General features: G+C 43.5%; 1 protein-coding gene across 1 annotated transcript in view; it reads left to right on the top strand.

Moving 5' to 3' along the window:
- LOC306930511 (phosphatidylcholine:ceramide cholinephosphotransferase 1-like) overlaps window positions 1-21,040 on the top strand; it is a 56,229-nt gene that overhangs the window by 23,103 nt on the left and 12,086 nt on the right. The window contains exons 2-5 of the mRNA XM_079511518.1: window positions 15,720-16,013; window positions 16,552-16,853; window positions 17,236-17,589; window positions 19,718-19,835. Of these exons, the coding sequence (XP_079367644.1) occupies window positions 16,561-16,853; window positions 17,236-17,589; window positions 19,718-19,835 (765 nt within the window). The 5' untranslated portion in view covers window positions 15,720-16,013; window positions 16,552-16,560. The remainder of the gene's footprint in view (window positions 1-15,719; window positions 16,014-16,551; window positions 16,854-17,235; window positions 17,590-19,717; window positions 19,836-21,040) is intronic.

The following is a 21,040-nucleotide window of genomic DNA, read 5'->3' as shown; positions in this document are numbered from 1 at the left end:
ACTTTAACCATTATTTTAAATGTTAGCTATTGCAAATGAGCAGATATACAAGCTCATTTGGTGCCGCGCTATGAGCTTGTAGATCTGCTATTTTTTAAAGATCGTGAAAATGTGTCAATCTTTTTACTCAAATCTTTGCTTCTGGGAGGCCCCTGGTGCAAAATATTTTCAGATGGGGGTCCGTGGCCAAAATACAGACAATTCTGGGGGTCCTTGACATGAAAAGGTTTGAGCACCGCTGATACGTTTTTTCCGAAAACTGTCAGGATTTGGAAGACATTTTGTAGAAACTGGTCTCGGGTCTCAATGGGTTAAGTACATTTGATGCCAAGTAGCCTCCACCTCTGGTACAGACATGTGGCCACAGGTAATGATTAAGCCAGTAGAACAGGTATTTTGTAACCTTGCCTAATGCCTACATGTGTAACGGTCGGGCCAGCATGGTTCTGTTATGTGTGTTCTAGACTCTCTGTAGAGAGTGTGTGTGTACATCTGGGCCTCTGTTGAATTTTACAGTTTTTGAGTGGTGCAACCACTCCCTTACGGAGCTGTGTGGGTGGCTGGCTGGGTGGGTGGCTGGCTGGGTGGGTCTGAGCACGAAAACAGCATGGTTGTTTTTCACCACCTGTGCGCAACCAAACACACACACATATTAACTGTATATATGATTTCGGGTGTGCCAGTACAGTGACAGTACAGTACAGGGTACAGTAGAGGGACCCCCACACAGTAACTCTGTCATTTCTCTACCATTTCGGATGCGAGGCAGCACACTGGAACTGGCCCGGCCCCTGGGCACGCTCCTGGGGGTCTGGAACTTTCGGGGACCCCCCCCCCCCCCCCCCCCCCGGGGACCCCCACACAGAGTTGCACCACTCACTGCATATTCTTTTTTTCTAAGAAAGTACAGGATAGGATATCCCTCTCATCATTCCAAAGAGTATGAGAGGGAGAGTCAGATGATTTCCAATTCATGGAGATTAGTCTGTGGGTTTAGCCGTTGTGAGTGAGTCACCGGGTCGGTGCCATTCTTGGCCTCCAGAGCGCTGGGCGGGTAGGTTGGTGGACCTCACCTCAACCGCATCACCGCTGGCGTTAAGCCGGGTGATGGAAGACAAGGGTAGTGGTGTGTTTGTGTTTATATATCTGTCTTCTGTCTGGCTTTGACATCATTGTCCCGTAGGGATGGTTGAGGGTTCAACGCGCTCTCTCTCTCTCTCTCTCTCTCTCTCTCTCTCTCTCTCTCTCTCTCTCTCTCTCTCTCTCTCGGGAAGTCCTGTGTGTTAAGACTCACCACACCGTTGCGTCACTCAGTTTTTCCACATGGATACAAATCATCATCTTCCAAATTTCTCTGTCGCCTTTTTCCTTTTCCTCTCTCTCCCTTGTTTTTTTATTATATATTTTTTTCTTTTCTTTTTTTTTTGTTGCTGTACCACATGAACCGTAGTGTTCCTATTCTGGGGTGAACCTTCGGCAATAGCCGACCTACAAAGCTTGTAGATCGGCTATTATTGGTGAATAAATCTGTTGTAGACTCAGAGCAGTGCTTCTCAAACCTTTTTTTGACCCGGGGTACCCCTGGAATTCTTGGGAAAATGTATGGACATTTTTCAACATGGAAACAATTGACTCATTATGCAAAAATAATTGTCATTATCTCAACTAATTGCGATTAGGCGATTATGTAATAATTGTAACAGGCCTATTTTATAGCTTAAATGGCTTATGCATTACTGTATATGCATATCCATAGCCATTTAAGCTATAACTAGGCTAAGTTTGAACTTAGTGTGAGGTGGTGCAACTGGCTCCAGGGCAGTTAGTTCTACAAAAGAGAGAAAGAAGAGATAATGACATGGATTAAAGTTGTAGGTCGCCACGACTGATTTCAGTCATTTGGATTCCATAGAAGCCAGCATGTCTTCTATGGAAGCATGTTGCGCAGCGAAAATAAATAGCCGATCTACAAACTTTCAATGCTATTTTGGCTTCAAGATTAGGGCATTGGAAGTGGTGAAACTAGCAATATGTTCAGACATGTTGTCTAGTGCTGGGACTCTGGTGCAACGCACAGGTCCTGAGCCTGGTGAGAGCAGGAGTGGACCTGGTGAGACGTAGGAGGGGCCCGGACAGGAGACAACCCACAGAGCCTAGTCCCTCCATGTGCCAGAAGTGTACCTCCCAGCCCTGGCAGAGTAGTTCCAACAGATTGTGTGCCCCTGGTTTTTCCCTAGTGGGACTGATTGAGGGTAGCTACTGGGACGTAAGTCGGGACTTGATCACTCCCGGCTGGGTCGCCTGAGTGAGGGGTATGTTGACCTCAGGATACATCACTGAGGATACGTCCCAGGTGCATCCATGCAATGTTTTCTTTTGTTATAGACTCATTGTAACAGTCTCAGATGGTTCATATAAAAGCAAAGGTTAAAGCCTCAATTTGTGATTTCCTCACCTGACTGGCTGTGTGTAGAACGATCATACTGAAACAACATACTTTTACGTTACAGTTACTTCTTTAGAAATCAGTGCTAGTGTGATCCTTTCACAAATCACACATTTTTTATTTACCTTTCATCCATGCAATAAGAACACGGGAGGAATGAAAGATACCAGTACAATAAGAACACAGGAGGAATGAAAGATACCAGTACAAGAGTCACATTAGCTATTAGTCATTTGTCCTGCAACTAAATATATCGGTGTTCAAGTGGATAAAAGAATCCTCATGGCCCTTCCATTTCTCATTAAGGTTATGAATAGGGTTTTTCTGCTTTATCGCGGAAGGAGGTGTACAATCAACGTAGAGACGTGGGAAGCAAAGAATGCAAAGAGGAATAGGAGCGTGACGCATGATGTGTCACAAGTCGTCACACTCAAGTCGTTTTTAGTTGGCTAATCCGTCAGGACAGCCCAGTTGGACTGTTGCTTTCTACGTGTCATTTGTTTCTGACTGTCTCCAGGACACGTTTAGCTTTGACAGCTTTATGATAATGAAGGTTGAGAGATCACCAGCCAACATAAAACAGAACATATGTGTGCAATGATATGCTGTCCATGTGATCTTACATAAGTGATGCATGCAATGTTTTACATGTTGTAAAATGTTTTATCTTGGTATGTCTGTCTATACGTGTGTACGTCTATAATGCACGTAACTCGAGAACCGTTCACACCACCGACTTCAAATTCACACACGCGTTCCACACCCCCACAGGGAGTGCAGCGCCCGGTGTCGAGTCCGTCGGACCCACGGTTGTCCAGAACCGCCACAAAAGGCTAAGGCACGGGCTCTGGACAGGGCCCCTGCCCAGGCTCCATATATGGAGCTGGCCTGTTCTGACATCACAACACTCCATATTTGGGCTAGCCTGACAGAACTCTATAGGAATAAAGGAACACAGACAGATGGGTGGAACGGGTACTCTGACACGGGCACAATGGGTATTGCATAGCCGGGTGGGGCATGGATCTCCAACTTCCATCGTTACCGACTCGGTGCTCTACAGCTGGGCACCAGTCTAGTAGTTAAAAATCACACCCGTGTGAAGTGAGTGGAGCTAACATATTAAAGTCTAACTCATGTTGCTATGCTTAGGTGATGTAATGATGATGTAAAACAAACGGTGTCAGAACAAACTAATTAAATTAATTTAATTTAATTCTCTTTATTGTTAATGGGATTTAATGTTTGTGTTAGGGACAAAACAAACATTAATTTCTCTTCATTGTCGATGGCGTTTTTAAAACAAACATTGAACTAAAAACAAACATTAAACCTGTATAAAACTAAACGTAGGAAACAAAACATAAATAAAGGGACCCATACAAATGTGTCTGCGACCCACACATGGGTCCGCGACCCAGTGTTTAGGAACCTGTGATCTAAGCTAACAACACAACAAGCAGGCCAGGCGAATGGGCTGTATGGCTCTGTGTGAAGTGACCCAACCAACACGTGCCATCACTTCTAATCCCAGTGGTCAACAACAACAACCCCACACTACTAATGTTACTAGTCCCACTGGAGTCTGCACAACAATTTGACCCAACAAACCCACAATACTCATGTTAGAAACACACACTAAAGGCCAGGGACACTAAAGAGGAGGGTGGCTAAGAAAATAAACGTGTGCATAGCACAACTAAGACCGCAGCGTGAGCAACGGACGGACACTTGCGGCAGCAAATAGTCTTCTTGCTGCGTGGGGGAAGAGAGCAGTGTTGATCTTGACAGTACAGTGCTGTGTCCATGGGACCCCCAGTCTTCTTGCTGCGTGGGGGAAGAGAGCAGTGTTGATCTTGACAGTACAGTGCTGTGTCCATGGGACCCCCAGTCTTCTTGCTGCGTGGGGGAAGAGAGCAGTGTTGATCTTGACAGTACAGTGCTGTGTCCATGGGACCCCCAGTCTTCTTGCTGCGTGGGGGAAGAGAGCAGTGTTGATCTTGACAGCACATTTTTATGTGGTTTTAGTATTTTTAATAGAATTTAATTTAGTCTTCGTCACATTTTTAGTCATCTGACATGTTTTAGTTTTAGTCTAGTTTTAGTAGACTTATACGATTTTTGTCGACTAAATCTTCAGTTGATCTTCTTAACAAAAATGTATTTTGTCAGGGCGTGATGGCGTCGTAACTCGTAATGCCTGATTTTACACTTGGTTGGCGCCGGCCCGGTGACGCATTGTGAGCTTCTCCACTAGTCCCTCCCTAACATTATAGTCTAGTTATTATTTGTTGACAAAATTGTCAGTATATTTAGTCTTAGTCATCTTACTGTGGGAGTGGGAGGGAAAAAACAGACGCAAAGAGTGTGAACGTGTATCTCTTAGCAGGAGTATAAAGACTGATTAGATTAGCTCTGTCACCGAGGCGGTTGGTGCACTGAGGACCTTTGCACCGTGAATCAGCTTATACAGTTAGTTACAGTACAGGGCAGTACGGTACAGGTGTATTAACGGCCCTGACACCACTGTACTCAATCAGCATGAGGGGGAAATGGGAAAGGGGGCAGGGTGGGTTTATTGTACTGTACTCGGTCGGTGGTGGACAAAGTACTCAATCCTCCCACAGTAACTGGAAGAGTGGTGCACTATATGGACGAGTGGCCAAGTGGCTATGGCCGTTTTTAGCCTAATGAGTGTTTTCTTTTCTTTTTTTGCAAAACTAATGCTTGGAATGGATTCAGCATCATAAAAAAACCCTAGTTTGACACGTCACATGCTACATAAAGCATGATGAAATTTTGAATTGTTTGCCTTCTATAGGTTGTTAATGGTATGGTCACATATTATGGCAATTATGAAAATTCCTCAACATATGCAAGTTAGCATCCGGCGGGTTATATGCTGGGGATCCATTCTCAACATTTCTAACATAAAACCTTGTTGTACTCAACATGTCCGGGTTCACAATGGGGCTCAATTATTACCTGGCAAGTAGACTATAGTAAGAGCCTGTCATTGTATGATTAGTCAACTGGTTTTATTTGAAGTCTATGGACTAAATTAGAAGTACATGACACACCAGAGCAAACCGTATTTCATTTCCTTTTGGAAAGAGGCAGTGATGTAAATAGGTTTTCAATGTAATGGGTCCCGGGACCCAGGGGTGGTCTTTTAGATGGGTCCCAGGGACATTTTATGACCCTTTTGTCATTTTCACAAATTGCAGCATTTCATCTTATATGGTAATAATATGGTTATATTCATGTATTCAACACAATTCTAATTACAATTGCAAAGAGTTATGCAAACCACAGTGCAAAGTATATGCAAACATAAAGTAAATGAAATAGCACCAAATGACAGTACAGTGCTGCGTCCATGGGACCCCCAGAAAGGTCCACAGATGTGTCCATTATCAATAATCTGCGTTTTGGGATGCAAAATGCACCCTATTAGCATCACTGAAGAGGGCACTTTGCTGTTCAGACGGCAAAAGGGCCGGTGCTCTAGCACAACCTACCTATCTACCTATCTAACCTATCTACCTACCTGGTTACTGTACGCAGGTTGAGGCCTCGTATAAGCCCTTTGGGCGTCTTGCCTCCTCCTAGTACTTTCCTTTTAATATTTGTTTTCTACGTATTTCCCATTTTTGTATTGTTTTATACTGTGCTAAATAAATAAATCAAATCAAATCTGTGCAGGAGTGATCCCAGTACTTGACTCAAAGTATAGATACTCCTGGTCAAATATTACTCGACTACAACAAGTTGCTCGTTCAAATTGAGGTGTTGTGAGCTTGTAGATCTGTTTTTTTTCTCGAGTCAAAATCACAATATTTCTTTGGAATCAAATGAAAGTCAGAAGTGAAAGTCAGCCAGCATCCAAAAATACCTAAACAATACTCGGGTAAAACATTTGTAGTATCTGTACTTTACCTAAGTACAGTACTCTACTCAAGTAAATGCACTTTGTTAACCCATTCTGGGCGGGAACCCCTTTTGGTGTTTTAAACATTATGTTATAATTTAGCTATTGAAAAATAGCAGATCTACAAGCTCATAGCGCGCCACTGGTGGCGCGCTATGAGCTTGTAGGTCTGCTATTTTTGAAACATTGTGAAAATATTTATTTCAGAAAACTGGAGGATTTAGAATTTTTTTTTTTAATTTCGAAGTCAGGTCAAAATGGGTTAATGTCCACCACTGTACTGTACTGCCTTACTTTATTGTATCCAGGTGTAGCAAGCAGACACTCACACATTGGAACATATGAGGTTTCCACCACTGTACTGTACTGCCTTACTTTAATGTATCCAGGTGTAGCAAGCAGACACACTCACACATTGGAACATATGAGGTTTCCACCACTGTACTGTACTGCCTTACTTTAATGTATCCAGGTGTAGCAAGCAGACACACTCACACATTGGAACATATGAGGTTTCCACCCGACAGAGACTAATTGAGAACATGAGCGTGAACTATCTCCCACATTGTGCTTAACGCAGGCGAGCCGATATCAGATTTCACTCACAGGCAAATCTTTGGTGACGGCGGACTGACTGCCTTCCCACATGCAAAGCGCAACTGAGATGAAAATCAGATTATATTAGACCAAAGAGCAGGTCCTACTGTATACTGTACTGTCCCCCTGGGGCAAAGAACTACAGTAAAATACCCTATAACATTATTTAGCCTAAAGGTTGCTTTAAAATCTCAATAGGCCAGCGATTCCCAAAACGTGCGTCGGGGCACACTGGTACGGCCACGAGGAGTGGGCCCCCAAATAATTGGCAAAACTCTTTAAGATTTTAATGATAATGTAAAAACAAAAGTTATTTTTTTTCTTTAAAACCTTGAAAAATTTGCTTTCTTTGTGACATAAAGCTGCAATATGTAAATCACATCTACCCTGGATTTGAACACGGTGCTGACATTTGAGCTAAATAGAGCCTGTCTGCTTGCTCAGGGGATAGACAACTGTATAACTCCAATTAAGTTATGAGTATGAGTTACATTGTATTAATAAAACAAAGTTACATAGTGCCGCTTTAAAAGTATTACTAGTTCCACTGATCCAAGCTGGAATAAAATATAACACGGCTCTGAAAATGCATGTACAGTAGGCCTGTCACAATTATTTGAGTTTCCATGTTGAAAAATGTCCTGCATTTTCAAAGATAGCAGAAATAGTTGATCTACAAGCGTCACTTTGTTTGTGACGTGTTGTAAGAAAGAGAAACTGTAATCCTGTCTAGATAATCTTATTTCTTCTTCCACTTCCTGGAGCTGCACATTTGTGATCAAGGCTAGCTTTTTGAAGAACAACAACATAACTTAACTTCTGTTTTGAACCATTACACCGAAAACTGCTTTGTTACCATATTCGTCTTACAGATAAGACCATACAGATAAGACCATATTCGTCTTATCTGTATGGGAAAGAAAATCTCTACACGTGGTGCTGTTCAATGTCTGTTGTTGTTTTTGAGTGGTGCAACCACTCCCTTACGGAGCTATGTGTGTGACTGGCTGCCTGGATGGGTGGGTGCCTGGTTATGAGCATAAAAATAGCATGGTTGTTTTTCACCACCTGTGCGCAACCTAACACAAACACACATATTAACAAACATAACATAACACACATATGAACTGTATATGTGATTAGTGTTTAGTTTAAAGGGCAGTTTAGCGGTGTTGGGGGAGGGGTTAGGTGGGGGTCATTAACTTCCCCACCCTACCTAGATTTCCCCTTCCGGTCCAGGGGATTGAACCGGGAACCTTTTGGTCACAAAATTGCTCTTCTTACCTTGAGGTCACACCGCTGCTCAGCTGGTTGACCATTCACCCTGTCGTTTGTTGACTAGCTTTCATACCATTTTCTCTGATCTTGCCCTTGCTCTGGGTAAGACTAATGCATTTCATGTATCACTGTACCTCGTGTTTACCTTCATTACTGTAAGTTGCTCTCGATTAGGAGCGTCTGATGCTTTAATTCTAATTGTACAGTGTCTGCTAAAAGCTTAGAATTGTAAATGGTCTCAAGAATTAGACGTATCTAAAATGTTGGGACTCCTTTTCCTTGTGGATTAGTTCTGGAATGTTCTGGTTCCGTCGTGATATCATATTATCGGGCCTCTTATCTCCATATTCTAACTTTCGTAATTTAACGCCCTATACTTCATTACACTGACTACAGCATCGCACGAAAGCATCAAACGTAGCAGATCCCCAAGCTCGGAAATCGGCTCTTTTGCTGTTTTTGAATTGTAATCTTGAAAAGAAGTCACAATGTTGGTATGAGGTTTCCACCTGACCTGATTATTTTCCCTGTACTTTTGGTGACTTGGTGTTCATATCAATTTTACTCTGATCTCGACCTTTGCAAGTTAAACTAAATAGTCCAAGTCTAAAGAATTGGACTTATCTAAAAAATGTTGTACTCCTTTTCCTTGTGGATTAGTTGTGGAATGTTCTGGTTGGTGATATCACAATGGATTCTTTTTTAGCTTTGGAAGGTATGTGATCGTAATAAAACACTGGTTCCCAAACCTTTTAGCCTGTGACCCAAAATAAGTTTCATGATGTCTCCCCGGGACCCAAACTAGTGAAATAGCAGATATGAAAGCTAATGTTGTGTGAAGCGACGCGTTGTGAGCTTTGTGAACAGTGGTATAAAACATTATAAAGATACCAGTAAAGGCTGCACAAAATAAACTTTACACATTAAGACCTGAGGTCGATTCGTCTACAAATGCCTTTTAAATCCTAACTACAGTTTCCTGTAAAACCCTTGTTGCTATACGTTGCTGTCGGGCAGTAACCTCTACATATTTTATGTACTTTTTGTACATAAAAAGTTAAAATATCGAGATAGGAGGAGTAGGATTCTCACAATTATTACATAATCATCTAATCGCAATTATTTTGTCATAATCGTCTCCATGTTGAAAGACCTTCATACATAGTAAAAGCAGAAATAGCAGATCTACAAGCTTACAATGCATCACAAGTGACACGTTGTAAGCTTGTAGATAAGCTGCTATTTCCACAATTTCTACATTTTTTTAATATACAATGTATAGTAATTTCATGGTATATTTCAGTTTCATGTCAACTCTGTCATTTCTCAAAGATTTTTCCAAATATAATCAAAGTACAGTAACTACAATACAGTACAGACTAGCACAGTACAGTAACTATAACAATAAATGTATAGTTGCACCGCTCAGTTCACAGTGTAATTATTCTTTTACACTACAGTAACGTTTATAACGTTTTTGAACAAGCCATTACAAAAACAATATATGCAAGTCGTTTTTCCACTGGCTGCTGTAGCGGTGCTGCGTAGGGGCAGGCCAGTGCTGGGCTGCAGCTGGCTTGCCCTTTTCAAAGTAGTTGGGTTGGGCTTAGCACTGACCCTCGCCCTGTCTGATTTATGGGTTCCTCCTTAGACCCACTGCGTTCCCTCCCATCCTCTCCTCTCTCTCCTGGCCTTCCAGCTTCAGCACACCGACCTTGGCCTCCAAATACCCCCGACCCCCCCCCCCCCCCCCCCCCCCAACGAAGAGAAGAGCCATCCTGTGTCCATCGCCAACTCGCTCCGTTTATTCAACAACCACTGTTGCCAGATTTGTGTGAGAGAGATAGGCAGACGGGTGTATGAAAATGAGGCCAAAAGAAGCGACGATAGGCTACGTGAGCATTTTAAACCTATATGCATTGGCTATGTGGAGAACAAATTGATCTACGATCTACCAGCTTGCATCGTGTTGCGACATGCCATGTTGTGAGCTTGTAGATTAGAAAGATAGATAAATATTTGGGGGGAAAAATCAGATGGGGCTCTGCTGAGATGTGGCTGTCCTTGACGGCTGCTTGAGAACTGGTTTAAACAATAATAAAAGGAATGGAAGCAAGCCCAAATAACTACACTAAACAAGTGCAGAAAAACACAACGCGCAACTACCAATATTTACAAGCAACTTTACAGAAAAACTAGCCCAAAGTCACTTATAATAAGCAGACATGGCAACACTGTTTTGATTTGAATGAGGTGTAATACTATCAACATTGAATTATACGTTTGCGTGACTCTTGGAACAACTGTGTGTGTGTGTGTGTGTGTGTGTGTGTGTGTGTGTGTGTGTGTGTGTGTGTGTGTGTGTGTGTGTGTGTGTGTGTGTGTGTGTGTGTGTGTGTGTGTGTGTGTGTGTGTGTGTGTGTGTGTGTGTGTGTGTGTGTGTGTGTGTGTGTGTGTGTGTGTGTGTGTGTGTGTCCAAATGAAATGATAAATAGCTAAGCTCATCCTTAACTGTGGAGTTCTGTTCAAGAGAGTAAATATCGGTTTTGAACTTGGACCCCCGGCTATTTTAGGTATGCACACAATGCGGGGTGGCCGGAGATTGTTTTAAAGAGCAGAAATGAAAGGGATGTTGTTGGAGCTTTCACTTGGATCGTATTCTGTGGCGACTCTATGAAGTTATGCCACGCTATGAGCTTGTAAATCTGCATTTTTTTTTATCATGAAAATGTGTAATGCATAAAATATTGATATATTTTTAAAGCAAACATTTTTAACTCAAACCTTTGCTTCTGAAACAAATATATATCACAATGTTTATTGCAGTATACATACACAAGTATTCCCAAATTGGAAAGAGGTAGCACGTCTCCAACTTTAAGTTGAATATGACAAAGGTACTCCCATATCCACTTGTTTATTTGGCTCACTTCACAGTTCACACACATGAGCATTTTTGAATTTTGTCCTCTTTGACTAAATATTTGCACAGCGAAAATAGCCTATCTGCATTAAAGCTCTCAATGCATCACTTGTAGATGTGCTATTTTCTGTTATTATTTGAAGTGGTTAAACTAGCAAGACACTAACGCCTGCCCTCCTGCCCGGGGCACATTTTGAGTGGGGATGCAACCGTCTTTAGTTTGCTATAAACACAACACGAGATATAACTGTCTTGAACGTGGTCTCCCTATCCAAGTCCCTCTCCCCACCACACACATACAGCACACACACACACTGAGCGTGAAGTAGCTACGGCACGCACTCCGGCGAAAACAGCTATTTTACAAGCTCACAACATCACCAGGTTCAAAGCCATGAGTTTTCTCAAGCCAAGGCTTAAAATTGTAACTATTTTGGTCACAAATGCACCTGAACTTTAATCGGTGCGACTTGTAAATATTTTTGTGAGCACCTGTGCGGCTGTCCATAATTTCTGTAGTGCAGCTAGGTCAAACTGGGGGTCCTTGAAAATGTCTTATCTTTTCAAATGGGGCTCTGTGCGCTAATAAGCGTTATTGTAAGTTATAGTGCTGTTTTTATTCATTAAAAAAGAAAGAAATCCTAACATATTATACAAGATCAAATGAACGGTAATTAACAATATTTTTGGGGTGCAAGTGGACATCCAACTTGACCTGAGGCAAGTAGAACATGACCTGTACTTGCCTGACGGGCAAGTGCCTCTGAGACCTTATAAGCATCTTATCTTTCATATAGAATGCAAAGGTTAACCTGGTTGGCAGTATGTAGAACAACAATACTAAAACAACATCATTTTACATATTGTTTTAATTGTTCAGCAAACATGGTGTGTGTGGGTTGGGAGGGGTTCCTTTCTCAGGATTTCACAAATAACACATTTGGACATATTTTATTTTTGATCCATGTGCGCTAACCTTTTTCTGATTTTGGATTGTTTACTGAATTTTGGGTTTAGCACTCTCCACTGATTGGTTGGTTGGTTAGTTGATTTTGTTAATTGAAAATGAATTAAAAAGTAAGTAAATTAAGAAAGTCTACAGGCTTTTTTCCATTGTGGTCTATTGGGGAAAGGGGGCAGGGAGCAACAATACAAAACAAAAATGAAAACTTATTGTATTTTGCCCTGCCTCCCTTCCTTTTGGGAAAAGGGGGGCAGGGAACAAGATCAATATTACAAAAACAAAAAACACAAAACTGGTCAGTTTTGTGTTTTTAAACTGACCAATACATATTTTTTTCTTATTTTACTCTGAGAAAATAAGAATTGAGAACCAGTGGTAGATAGTAACTAAGTACTCTACCTAAGTACAATTTTGAAGTATTTGTACTTTACTTGAGTATTTCCAATTTCCATTACTTTTACTTGTACTCCACATCTTGGATCCAAATATTGTACGCTTTTCTTCCACCACTGTTGTTGAAGCGGCAGCCTCTTATATCTGGGTTGAAGCGGCAGCCTCTTCTTGTTCTATCTGGGTTGAAGCGGCAGCCTCTTCTTGTTCTATCTGGGTTGAAGCGGCAGCCTCTTCTTGTTCTATCTGGGTTGAAGCGGCAGCCTCTTCTTGTTCTATCTGGGTTGAAGCGGCAGCCTCTTCTTGTTCTATCTGGGTTGAAACGGCAGCCTCTTCTTGTTCTCTGGGTTGAAGCGGCAGCCTCTTCTTGTTCTATCTGGGTAGAAACGGCAGCCTCTTCTTGTTCTATCTGGGTTGAAACGGCAGCCTCTTCTTGTTCTCTGGGTTGAAGCGGCAGCCTCTTCTTGTTCTATCTGGGTTGAAGCGGCAGCCTCTTCTTGTTCTATCTGGGTTGAAGTGGCAGCCTCTTCTTGTTCTATCTGGGTTGAAACGGCAGCCTCTTCTTGTTCTATCTGGGTTGAAGTGGCAGCCTCTTCTTGTTCTATCTGGGTTGAAACGGCAGCCTCTTCTTGTTCTATCTGGGTTGAAACGGCAGCCTCTTCTTGTTCTCTGGGTTGAAGCGGCAGCCTCTTCTTGTTCTATCTGGGTTGAAGTGGCAGCCTCTTCTTGTTCTATCTGGGTTGAAACGGCAGCCTCTTCTTGTTCTCTGGGTTGAAGCGGCAGCCTCTTCTTGTTCTATCTGGGTTGAAGCGGCAGCCTCTTGTTCTATCTGGGTTGAAGCGGCAGCCTCTTCTTGTTCTATCTGGGTTGAAGCGGCAGCCTCTTCTTGTTCTATCTGGGTTGAAGCGGCAGCCTCTTCTTGTTCTAGCTGGGTTGAAGTGGCAGCCTCTTCTTGTTCTATCTGGGTTGAAACGGCAGCCTCTTCTTGTTCTATCTGGGTTGAAACGGCAGCCTCTTCTTGTTCTATCTGGGTTGAAGTGGCAGCCTCTTCTTGTTCTATCTGGGTTGAAGTGGCAGCCTCCTCTTGTTCTCTGGGTTGAAGCGGCAGCCTCCTCTTGTCAGGGCTTAAAGTTCTCAGTCCTGTGGACGGATTTCAGTCCTGAGGATTACATAGGGGTCATTTAATGAGATCAGTGCAGATTTGCAAAAAAAAAATGTCAGTCTTTTTTTGGTTTAAGCCCTGAGTCTTCTTGTTCTATCTGGGTTTACACAAGTTCCTCAGTGGCTCCGTACGTGTATGAAAGCATGCGGAGGACGTTCCAGCCGACCTCCAGGAGCTTTCCTCCTCACTCCTCGCTGTGAGGATCAAACGTGAGGGGAAACCACTTTACTGCTCATATCGGTATGAAAGCTTCTGAATGGTGTGAATAATGCATGCGCCGCTCCATGGCGTGGAAAATGGAGCCTAACCCGTCGACACCGGGAAAGCAGCCGTGTCATTTTAGATTTGAGACACAAAAGGCATCATTTTTATACTTTGCCTATTCAAAAAAATCACACTTGTGTGAAGTGAGGGGCACTCTTATCATCATACATCATCATACATTCCATCACATTCCGTGCTCAGCCCATCAGCTGAGCACATTCCGTGCTCATTCACACAACGATGTGCATAGGAGCGGCTAGTGCCCCTCAAAAATACATGTAATAATGGGGGTCCTTGACATGAAAAAGTGTGAGCACCACTGAACTTTCTTTTCAGAAAACAGTGTAGAATCGGCATCAGGTCTTAATGGGTTAAGTGGGATTTGAAGGGTGATTTTCAGCCATTTAGAAAACAGAACGGAACAAGAAGCAACCTGTGGGCCAATGCTTTTCTATTAGGAAACAGAACGGAACAAGAAGCAACCTGTGGGCCAATGCTTTTCTATTAGAAAACAGAAGCAACCTGTGGGCCAATGCTTTTCTATTAGGAAACGGAACGGAACAAGAAGCAACCTATGGGCCAATGCTTTTCTATTAGGAAACAGAAGGAACCTGTGGGCCAATGCTTTTCTATTAGAAAACAGAAGCAACCTGTGGGCCAATGCTTTTCTATTAGAAAACAGAAGCAACCTGTGGGTCAATGCTTTTCTATTAGGAAACAGAACGGAACAAGAAGCAACCTGTGGGCCAATGCTTTTCTATTAGGAAACAGAAGCAACCTGTGGGCCAATGCTTTTCTATTAGAAAACAGAAGCAACCTGTGGGCCAATGCTTTTCTATTAGAAAACAGAAGCAACCTGGGCCAATGCTTTTCTATTAGAAAACAGAAGCAACCTGTGGGCCAATGCTTTTCTATAATTCACTCGTGGAACAGAACAGAACATGGCCCGTGTGGCTTCCAGCTCTGAAACAGAACAGAACATGGCCCGTGTGGAACAGAACAGAACATGGCCCGTGTGGAACAGAACAGAACATGGCCCGTGTGGAACAGAACAGAACATGGCCCGTGTGGCGTCCAGCTCTGGAACAGAACAGAACATGGCCCGTGTGGCTTCCAGCTCTGGGACAGAACAGAACATGGCCCGTGTGGCGTCCAGCTCTGAGCAGCAGGCATCCTGTCCGAGACAGACTACACCAGTACACTCGTGGAAGTAAAAAATGCAATCCTTGTCATGTTTTTTCAAATGGCAAGGTCCCCACGGTCATGAAATTCCTGGAAATATTTTGAAATTGAAAAAAGTCCTGGAAAAAGTTTGGGATTCATCAAGGGTCGTGGAAAAATATTAGTTTTTGGCTATAGATTTTGTTATTAAGAAACATTTTCCAAAACATAACGTGACAAAATGTAACATAAGTTGTTTTTCGCAGCCTAATGTGTACTGGATGTGACAACAAGAAGCTCACAACGTGCTGCAGCGTGATCCTATGCCCTAGGATAGGTGGCGTAACAAAGATTTGGCAGGAAATTTGGAATGGAAATGATACCATTCTAGATTAGATTATATGCTTTATTTTTGCTACACTGCCTGTCTGCACATACTGTAGGAGTAAAAGACTCATTATTCCGCTGAAGGATTGCTATATACAGGCCTGGAAATTGGGTTAGATATACTGGAAAGGTTTTTGGAAAAGTTTTGGAAATGCATTGGTAAAACTGTGAGAACGATGAAATGGTGACACTGTTTTTGTCCTTCTCTTGGAACAGGAGTCGGGACGTCCAGGAAAGCACAGTGAAGTGATGAAGGTGAATGAGACCGGAGGACATTAACGACCCAAGCTACCACACCTGCTGCCGCTGCCACGCCCCCTTACTGTCCCACCACAGGAAGGAGGGTGTACCCTCTGGGTTGCCCCCCCACTGTTCAATGCCCCAGAAACGCCATGCGCTGCACCAGGAGAGGACCCCCCACGCAGGCCGCCCCATAGACCGCCAAACCCCCCACCACGCCCCTTCCCCCGCACTCCTCCTCCCAGAAGGCCCCTGACTGACTCCACCGAGGTTAGAACAGTTTCAGATTTAGTTTCATTTTGTTTCGAAATATTTTTTTTCCCATAATTCAATTGGTTTTAGTTTTTAGAGCGGGTGTTTGCTAGTCTTTATTAGGTTAGATTTTTGTGACTTTATTAGTTTTAGTGTTAGTTTAACTTTTTCATACTTTGGGTTATTTTTTGTCAGATGAACCACCCACAAACAAAAACTAAGAGCATTTTGTCTATGATTTTAGTTAGTTATCGGTTCTTTTATTGAGCGGTGCCTAACCACTCCAATGAACAGCTATGTGTGTCCCTATGTATGTCTCCAACTCTCCATGTATGCATGTCCGAGTACGGACAGCTGCTGCAATACCACCAAGTGGTGCATTAATAGTGCATGTTGGGTTACATTGCATTTTTTAGACCCAGCTCGAAAAATTCTATTAAGTCAACAACTGCTTGACTCCAAAGGCACCACTTTTTTTAGTTAACAAAAATTTCAGTTTCCGTTATTTGGTCAGTTTTTGTCAACTCTAATAACCTCTCCCCTGTCCGTCCTATAGCCCGGGAGGATGAAGAAGGTCGGAGTGTGGACGGCGGAGGACGTCTCCCATTGGCTGAGCGAGGAGGGCATGCAGGAGTACTGCGACGCCCTCCGGCAGACGGACGGCCCCGCCCTGCTCCGGCTGACGGAGGCGGACTTCTTGACGGCGCCGCTCGCCCTGGTGACGTCTGACGGCGGGAGGCAGCTGCTGGAGCGCACGGAGACGCTGCGGATAGAGACGCACATCCAGGACCACAAGAACGGACACGCCAACGGACACATGATGCCGAATGGTACCAGTACCACCGGCGGAGGCACCAGGTAGGGATTAGAGTCCTCAAATTCTTCCAGAACCCACATTTTAGGGGTGGGCCGGGCCTAAAATGTATGCTAATTTGTCGGGCCGGGCCTCGGGCTCCATGAAAAAAGTATACTGTATACCTTGATTTTGTTTAATAATGAAAAAAATAAACATTTTGTTTTGTTGTTTTGAAGACTAGAAGCTCAGGGGGGCTAGAACGAATTCTGGTCGAGCTTCAAGTTGCATTAATTAGCGACGTTTTGTGAGCTTGTAGATCTGCTATTTTTTACTAGTTTGGGTCCCGGGGAGACACATTATTCTTTCTTTTGGGTCACACAAGCTAAAAAGTTTAGGAACCACTGCAATAAACGTAATAACATTTACCGTTCCTGTCCCCTTCAGCACCAGGACCCTGCACAACGGCACCGGGCTGGGCCTCAACGGCTTCCGCAAGGAGGTGCTCATCCCCATCCCCGGGTCCTCGTCGTCGGAGACCAGCACCACCCGCTCGTCGTTCCCCGCCGAGTGGACCAAGACGGCGGTGGCGTTCGTGTACGCCGTGGTGTGCTTCGTGACGACCACCGTGGTCATCTCGGTGGTGCACGAGCGCGTGCCCACCAAGGAGCACACGCCCCCGCTGCCCGACAAGTTCTTCGACCTGTTCAACCGCGTGGAGTGGGCCTTCTCCATCTGCGAGATCAACGGCATGCTGCTGGTGGGCCTCTGGCTTGTGCAGTGGGCCCTCCTCAAGTACAGGTAAGGTAGTGTTGATTTTGACCGCACACAGTGCAGCGCGTGTATGTACACACACACACACACACACACACACACACACACACACACACACACACACACATACTACAATTCACCAACAGTGTTTTGCATTTTAGAGCCTGTGTAAAACACAGCCACAAGACCGTCAATGGCACACGCACGCACACATCCAATAAGCCTCAATCACAAACACCTCGTTTTCACAACACTAATAGTGTCTTCCATGACTGGGGAAAGATTCACAGCGTAATTCCGACGGCGCATTAGTCCGACAACATGGTTTTGCGTGCTGTTAGGCTTAGGGGACAGGGTTAGTAATGGGGCGAGTCGGACAAACGCAGTGTTGAAATAATGACGCTGACCCATGTTCAGTCTCTCCCGCTTCCGCACAAACTTCAGGTTTAGTTCACAACCGCTGCGAGCGCACTTGTTTTCCAAAATGGCATGCTGCTGATGTTCTCTACAAAGCGATTGGCAACCAGTGTTACCATGTTTACAAAATGATGCTTTGCGGCGGGATCAGGATGTGATTGGATACTTGGAACACTTATATGCCTACCCATAATCACCTTGCTGTATTATCACCTGATTGTCACCAGGGGGCTGCAGCGACACCATACACACAATATAGTATCCTATATAATGCTGATGGATCATTTGCAAAATACCCAGCATAACATTTGGGAAGGCATAGCCTACCCCCTATCGCCTTCATTACCTATGCCATGGAGACTTGAATTCTCCTTACTGGCATGTGCACTTAAGCCTCTCCAATTGATCCAGAATGCCGCAGCTCGCTTGGTCTTCAACATGTCTCCCTTTTCCACTCCCTCCATTGGCTCCTGTCGCTGCCCGCACAGTACAAAACTCTGATGCTTGCTGGCCTTCAAAGCACTTTCCATTGCAATCAGAACTGCAGGCTCATTCCCAATCTTCCGCCGCAGTCTGAAAACCCACCTTTCAGACTCCATCTTAGCCCGTAGCACTTGCCCTAGCCTTGACGACCTTACAGGCTCAACCTATGTAACTTAAATAGCACTTTATGTAGACATAGCACTCTATAGTGTATACACATAGTTTCATTATATAGATATTCCACTGTTAGGTTCTTAGCTTACGTATGATTCTTGATGACAATTTTTTATGTATCTGATGTATTCTTGCTACTGTAAATCGCTCTGGATTAAGAGCAGCTAAATGCCTAAATTGTAAATTCATGGAACAAAACAATATCCATGAATTCAAGTCTCCATAAGGGGTGAGTAATTAATCGTAATGTCAATTGTAATTTTGTGGGTTCCTTTTAATATGAAGTCTTACCAGTTAGGTGCCTTCCATTCTGTATATAGGGTAGCCCATCTTACCAGTCTTCCACGTCACCTTCATCGTACAGTATGAATAAACAATATATACTTTTTGTGCAGAGTAGACAAAACATTTGTGGATTAACCCATTCTGGGCGGGAACCCCTTTAGGTGTTCTAACCCTTCTGGACGGGAACCCCTCTTGGGGTTCTGTACAGTATGTACAGTATTCAAAAAATAAAAAACTTTGATGCTGCTATATAAATATTTGAAGTTTTTCCAGAAAGCTTAGGTCAGGATTTGGAGGGCTTTTTAGAATCGGCCTCAGTCCAAAATGGGTTAAGTTGACTTTTGCTCTCATAATATTTTCACCACTGTGTGCAAAAACGCGTCCTGGGGTTCCCACCACCAAGTGTGGGGTCTTGTTGGCCCGAATCCTCCACACCTTTTGAGCCCAAAGTCTCTTACAATAAACAGACCTGCTATTTTAAGCACACAGCCAAGCATAAAATGACTTGTCTTTTAGTTCTACTGGATCTCTTCTCCCATTATTCACTCCCTGACATTTTAGTCTAGTTTTCATTTGTTGACGAAATGTTCAATATATTTAGTCACCATCGCTTGTATGTGCCCATGTGCATGGGCGAGGTGAACGTTTTCAGCTTACATAAATAAAGACTTGTTTATTTCATGCTCCGTTTAACTTTCCGTCCCCAGGGCTCCTGAACCGTCGCGGTGTTGTTGTTTTGTACATCTCAATCTGATGAGCATTCTGTACATTTCTCTCTCGTGCTTTGTTCCTCCAGGTCTATTGTTGGCCGCCGGTTCTTCTTCATCGTGGGCACGCTCTACCTGTACCGGTGCGTCACCATGTACATCACCACTCTGCCTGTGCCTGGGATGCACTTCAAATGCTCTCCAAAGGTACATTACATACAGTACATACTACTCTTATCTATTCTCTCAACCTGTTCAAGCTGTGACCCCCAAAATTATCATATATAATATTTGAACTGGAGACCCCCCCCCCACCACCACCACCATTGGCCACCATGACACCGACTTGGAATTGTAGTAGTTCAGCCATTACATTTAGTTTGAGTCTGTTCCACGCGTGAATTATTGTCAAAATAGCCGTGCTCACAACGCTGATGCATATACAGTATATATATTATATAGTTTGTTGACTTTTGACGCAGTAATGGTCTTGTTTTGTATTAAAAAAAGGTCGTAAGGTCCTTAAATCGTCACTTTAGAAATGTGCAGATACCCTGTTTACTGTTGAGTGAGAAAACAAAACTTGCACATTAAGCTAATCGACCCCCAGTTTGGGAACCATAGGTATATAATATACAACAGCAGCCATAGAGGGTGAGTTGTATGCCTTGTCATATGAAATGCTGTAGCCTAGAAGTGACCTGTGCCATTGGCTTTGGCGTCGTTTATCACACAGGTTCCTTTATCCAACAGCAATGCCGTCAGCGTTAATTGACTGTCTTGATTGTGTCTTGTGGTGCTAGATTTCCTAAATCTTGTTAAAATGTTGAAATCCTTTTCTGCAAAGAGAGATGACCTCACTTGATTGCCATGCACCACAGAGTCAGACTGTACTAATATGCAACGCAAGACAAAAACAAAGTGTTCCCTGTGACGCAAAAGTATTTAAAACTGTGAAACTGGAAGTAAGGGTATTTTTACACCAGTTCAACTTATCTTTAGGTGAACTCTAACCAACATCCCCACAAAGCAGAAGCGTCTCACTCACACGTGCATTTCCTCTTAAATGTGAATGAAACTGTGGTGAACCCCTAGTTTCTTAACATCTGGTTCGGGGCCCACCCGGACCAGTCGGACCCCTTATTGCCCTTAACCTTAACGGGTCTGTGACTCTGAGAGTAGTACAAATGGAACCTGATGGACCCCCAAGCAGAAATCTAAAATGGCACGTGCCCAGTTTTAAAACTTTTAACTCTTTGAGAGTTTCAAGGATTTCTATATAGTTTTTAGACTTCTCTATGGCAGAATGGCGTTTTTGAATGATTTATTGAAAATTCTCTGTTGTGAATGTGTGACAACGAAAGACCTTCAGAGAAAGCTTGGCTTGTCTGCTTCCAGGAAAAAAATGAACT

This window comes from Electrona antarctica, assembly GCF_951216825.1.
Source record: "Electrona antarctica genome assembly, chromosome: 10".
NCBI classification, from domain to species: domain Eukaryota; kingdom Metazoa; phylum Chordata; class Actinopteri; order Myctophiformes; family Myctophidae; genus Electrona; species Electrona antarctica.
This window is presented reverse-complemented; position numbering and strand designations above follow the sequence as displayed.